General features: G+C 37.2%; 1 protein-coding gene across 2 annotated transcripts in view; it reads left to right on the forward strand.

The window, feature by feature from the left end:
* The window catches only part of CRISPLD1 (cysteine rich secretory protein LCCL domain containing 1), a 45,665-nt gene extending 40,095 nt beyond the window's left edge, over nucleotides 1–5,570 (forward strand). For both annotated transcript variants that reach the window (XM_069779543.1, XM_069779545.1), the window contains 2 exons: nucleotides 1,959–2,089; nucleotides 3,986–5,570. In XM_069779543.1, coding sequence (XP_069635644.1) covers nucleotides 1,959–2,089; nucleotides 3,986–4,037 — 183 coding nt within the window. In that variant the 3' untranslated portion in view covers nucleotides 4,038–5,570. The remainder of the gene's footprint in view (nucleotides 1–1,958; nucleotides 2,090–3,985) is intronic.
* Nucleotides 5,571–6,000: the final 430 nt, after the last annotated feature.

Raw genomic sequence — 6,000 nt, forward strand, 5'->3', positions numbered from 1 at the left:
AGTATTCCAGGTGTGGCCTGACAAGCACTGAGTAGAGTGGGATAATGACTTCTTTATCTCTGCTGGTGATGCCCTTGTTGATGCAACCCAGCATCCTGCTGGCTTGCTTTGCTGCAGCAGCACACTGTTCACTCATATTGAGCTTGTGGTCCATCAGGACCCCCAGGTCCCTTTCCACAGAGCTGCTCCCCAGCCGGAGAGATCCCAGACTGTGCTGCACTCCTGGATTATGTTTTCCCAGGTGTGAGACCTTACACTTGTCCGTGTTGAAGTTCATAAGGTTTTTGTTAGCCCACTCTTCCAGCCTATCCAGGTCTTCCTGCAGGGTGGCTCTCCCTTCCGAAGTGTCCACTTCCCCACTCAGTTTTGGTATCATCGGCAAACTTTATCAGGGTACACTTGATCCCATCATCCAGATCACTTATGAAGATATTAAACACCATTGGGCCCAATATCAATCCCTGGGGGACCCCACTTGTGACAGGTTGCCAGTTTGAAAAGGAGCTATTTACCACCACCCTGTGGGTGCTGCCGGTCAGCCAGTTCCCCACCCACCGCACAGACCACTTGTCCAGACCATAAAGAATCAGTTTCTCTAGGAGGAGGCTGTGGGAAACCGTACTGAAAGCCTTGGAGAAATCCAGGTAGACAATGTCCACTGCTCACCCCACATCAGTTGAGCAGGTTACGTTGTTGTAGAAGGCAATCAGGTTTGTCAAGCACGATTTGCCCTTGGTGATTCCGTGCTGGTTTTTCCCAATCACGTGCTTCATTTGACTTGTGATATCCCCCAGGAGGACTCATTCCGTAACTTTCCCAGGGACTGAAGTAAGACTGATGGGTCTATAATTTTCTGGATCCTCCTTTAAGTCCTTTTTGTAGGTGGGGGTGACATTAGCCTTCTTCCAGTCTTCTGAGACGTCACCTGATCTCCACGATGTCTCAAACATTATGGAGAGCAGCCTTGCAATGACATCAGCCAGCTCTCAACACTCTTGGGTGGATATTGTCAGGGCCCATTGATTTGTAGGTATCAGGCTCCCGTAATAGTTCGCATACCAACTCTTCCTGCACTGATGGTGGGTCTGTGTTTGCATCAACCGGGGTTTTTGTTCTCAAGGCCTGGGGCCCAACAGTGCTGCCTAATTTTGCCTGCATAATGTCTATGGAATTAGACCCTGCTTTAAAAAATCTTCTTTTGAAGCAACTAGAGAGTTCTCACCTCCTGACTCTATTTAGCTCCTTAGAATTGAGGAGCTAAAGCCATTAGTCTGGCATTAATCAACTGTCATAGCTAAGGAATTATTTTAGACCTCTATCTTCTGTTTGATGCTCCTATTATGCCTTTAATCTAATTAGCTTTTAGTGTTTGTCTATGCCCGGATAGGAAATTGTGATGTTCCCTTTGAATATAGATCATTTCACCGATGTTTGAGGTTTTGCACCTAGAGATGGAATTATTGCAGTCTATGCCTCAACTTTGGGGTAGGACATCCTCTGAGAAACATATGACTGCAGTGTGCCTTTGCTGTTCTACAGTTCCCCTGTTTGGCTCTGGCTGGAGGTGAAACTGAATCTCCTGATCTGTAATAATTGACTAAGGTTTGGGTTTTACTGCCTCTCTGCTGTTGAAGGGAAGGCTGATAAAGCCTTTCATTTTGAAAGGCTCAAGAATTCAAACATATTCCTGATCTTTGAACTGAAATGGCCTGAAATAAATGATTTGGGGGTCATGCTGCAGGAGATCTTTGAAGAGGCAGTGTCTGTATTCCTATAAACTGGCCTAATTCCTACAAAATGGATTTAAATATTGTAAGATTAATAAAATCAGTCATGCAATAAATATAATTATTTTATGTTTCCTAGAACTTGGTTTAAATGTCTTTATTAGTTTTCTTCTAAACAATTTTGAAATAAAAGGATGAATGAAAACTAATCTTCTCCTCATTCTTTCTTAGATATCCAGTATCTGCCGGGCAGCAGTACATGCTGGTGTAGTCCGCAACCAGGGTGGTTATGTTGATGTTATGCCAGTAGACAAAAGAAAGGTGTACATTGCTTCCTTTCAAAATGGAATATATTCAGAAAGGTACAGAGCCCAGTTTCAAAGATTACACTTTACCCTTCACCTCGATAAGATTTACAAAGTCTTGCATTGTGTCTGTTTGTACCTGGGGCAGTGCTAGAAACCAAACAAATAGGCTAACATGGGTGATTTACAAAGCTTGTGTAACAGCTGTGGTGACTTTGGAGAAGCTGCGGTACCAGAGGTGCCTGCCTCCTCTAAGCTCATAAATCATTGCTCTAGAAAGCTGCTTATGAAATAAAATAACCCTCTTTACTTTGCTGATTCTGTTGCAACTAACACAATATTTGATAAGAAAACTGCCTTTGCTTTCTTTGGGATTTTTTTAAAATTAACATTAGTGATTTATTCTGTCCAAGCTAGAGGATTTGCAATAGATGAGCACTAGTAGCTGATGCAGGTTCACTGGTTCGTGATGAAATGTTCATTACTACTTTACATGGTAGTGAAGCAGTGAGCCTGGATCATAAATAACATTCACAAACATTAAAATTCACAATCATTAAAACATATTTTTTAATTTTTTTTTAATGCTTTGACTGTTTTTGACAGTGGTTTTCTGAAAGACCTGGAGATGCTGTGAAAGTTCATTTAGTTGTATTCAGTGTATTCATGTGTTCTGTGATGATAATGCGTGGCTGCATGTTGCAGATTAAATTTAATCCCTGAAACAGTTCTCCAGGTTCTAAAGGAAGAAAGAGACATTACCTTAAAAAAAAATCTTGTACCAGTCTTTTAGTCCTTGTAAAGCTAAGAATGATTGTTACATCTAAAACTATAGGCTTTCCAAGAAATATGTGTGGGGAAAAAAACTCCAAAAGTTTCTGTAGAGACCTTGGAAGTAGGAAAAGATAGAGTATTTTTTTCTTATTTTTAATTGGGGGTGGGACGATGTCTTGCCTCTTTCACTCAAACCTTTCAACAAACCTGGAAACTTGTAAAATACAGATTTCCTTTGCTTAGTGGATGACTGAATTTACATGTTCTTTGGCCTTTCCCCATGACCATCCCGTTCCCTCAGAAAGAGTGCTTCCTTACTGATACTTTTGTTCTTCATATAAATCTCATTGAGTATAGACGTAGCCAGGAAAAGTGTTGCAAATTTAATCATTATTTGTACTTTACCATCTTGGTAAAGTTTAGAAGGTCAGCAGTTTGGAAAACAGTCCCATGCAAATTTTCTGTGAAGCAGAAGATGATGGATTGTAATGCGGTTGCAGGCAACCTGTTTCATTGTGCACTTCCTTACTTTCACCTCCATTTCCCTTTCCTTCCCACATATGCCCCAGACAGGGTTTGCAAAAGAGAAAACAATGGGACCATTAAATATGACTTGCTTTTTCATTTTATAGGACAAAAATATTTATTCTAACAAAATTTCATTGCAGTTGGATATTTTCGTTTCATTTCTTTTGAAGCCAGATATTTATCCATTCAGAAGGCATTTCCGTTGTTTTTGTAAAATATTAATTCTCTTTCAAAATCTATTCTTCAGCCTATAAGCAACTAACAAACAAGCGATCTGGTTCTGCAACTTATCTCTGAATATAGTTATTGGAATAGTGAGCATAAGGTGCATGCTTTCTCTTTTTCCTAAAACCTTTTTTAATATTTTGCTTCAATAGAGCTTTATTCTTTAAACTAGAATCCCTCACCACAAAGGATTACTTGAATTTTTTTATGTTATAATTTGCTCCTAATAAGCTTCTTGAAAGAAAAATTAATCTGAAATTCATGTAATTTTTATTTGTAACAGTTTTTAAAAAAAATCTTAGCTAAAGTTATGAGTAGTCGCAAGAAGAGTTGCAGGATCCTAGAGCTGTAATTAACAATTAAAAAAAGTTGTCATTGGAGTGTTGCAGTCTTAAAAATAACATCAGGAATGTTTTTATGTTTCAGTTTACAGAACCCTCCAGGGAGCAAGGCATTCAGAGTATTTGCTGTTGTTTAAGTCTAGCAAGTAAAATGTAAAATAGGCAACTGAAACCAGAGCACTTGGAAGAGAATAATAAAGGCCATTTCTTATAATTCCTAAAATTTGTATAAAGCTGTAACATTATTGTACAGAAGATGTATACTGCTTTCCACCAAAAAGTTTAAATTACGTATATATCTTAATGAAAAAATCTGTAAAAGTAAACATGGGAGAAAAATTCAGTTGAAAATCTATAATGATATGTAACAATATTTTGAATCCTGTGTTAAATATTGCTATATTTTCTTAGCAGTTACTCCTATACAGTTAATTCAAAGCTCATAAATGTTCTTTGTTTTCTTCATCTGAATATATTGTTGTATGGTGCTTTATATATGCCACTAACAGTAACCTTAAAACTATACCATAGGGAGGCCTGAGTTTTTATTTCCAATGTACATAAAAGAAGCCATCCCAATAATTCAATATAATAAATCATGCCTTAAAGTAAAATAAAAATATATATAACTTTTTGATGATTTGCAGTAGCATTAGCCATGCAAGCATAAATGAAGAGCTAGACTGTTTTCAATTTCACACTAATCATAACAAGTACAAATACCTGTTTTGAAATAAAGTGGAGAATATAAAATATAGGGAAGTCCTGGGTTGTATTAGCATGTTTTCCTCTAAAGAAGTATCTTTAAGAGACTGGGCCATTGATGTTTATTATTTCTTCAGTATGTTAATAAAATGTTTATTGGATGCTGCTAAGCTCTTTAGTTTGAATAACCAATTCATTATGGCCCAGTCCTTCACAGATATTCAGTGATCTTGGGATGGGTAAGTGAGAGATAGATGTATATAACCTTGAAGGATCTAAGAAAATTTTCATATAGAGGAGCAACCTGAAATTAAGGAATAAGCCATCAGTTCTGCAATGCAGTTCTGCACATACGCATGCTTTGTTTTTGCCATGTGACTCCTTCAATTTACATAAATTGGGTTTCAGAAAAAACGTAGAATTATACACATACATAAAAATTTTCAAGTTTGAGGCCTTAAGCTGTATGTGATATCCATATACTATACATTAATATGAGGGTAAATGTTAAAAAAAACTTAAAGAAAATGGTAACAAAGGCTCACCTTGCTCCTCATGACCTGGCAAATACTCCTGCAGGCCAGGAAGTATAGTGGTATGGAGCCCAGTCACAATTACGTCATTTGTTGCTTCACCATTTTTAAAAATTCATTTATGGTGAACAGCCTTGTGCATTAATTTTACCATATTATGGTATATGAAGAACATGTAGTGGTGATAACTGTTTCTTTCTATGAAAAGTGTATTGGTGCTTTAAGACTGAAAAGCTGTTAAACTTTATTTTTGGTATACTTTGTTTCTGTTGTTGAATTTATTTCCTTCCAACTTGTAAACTTATTCGTATTCTTCATATTTCAGAATGCTATATTCTGCCTTCTGTTTTGCTACATGTACTACCTCATGTAGTTAGGCAAGCTTTGTTAGCTTTTTTAATCTGTTTTGAATAAAATTAATTTACATAGTAAGCGTACCTTTGACAGCCTTTATTTTTGAATTGTTTGTTCTGCCTCAAGAAGAAAAAAATAACAGCCACCCAAAATTTAGGGGTTTTTTTCTCACCTGAACATTGCAAGTGTAGCACCAAGCAGTAGACATAGTCTGATGTTCTAAAAGCTATAAAGGCCATTTAGGCATACAACTTCCATTAATTTCATTGGAAGTTTTATGGATAAATCTTCTGGCCATTTTTTCAAGTTTTGAGCAGGGTCTTTGGGAACAGATTGCCATCTCATTGTAATGGGGAACTCTGTGTCAGGAAGTGATTATAAAAAAGCCACCACCTTTTATTCAGTCCAATGATTTGCTGTTGTGGTAAATGTTTCTAGTGTGAATGTTCCTAGCTACATTTGTTGGGGATAAGCGGGTTTTTATATTACACATTCTTTTTTGGCCTTA

Source organism: Haliaeetus albicilla, chromosome 3 (assembly GCF_947461875.1).
Source record: "Haliaeetus albicilla chromosome 3, bHalAlb1.1, whole genome shotgun sequence".
NCBI lineage: Eukaryota > Metazoa > Chordata > Aves > Accipitriformes > Accipitridae > Haliaeetus > Haliaeetus albicilla.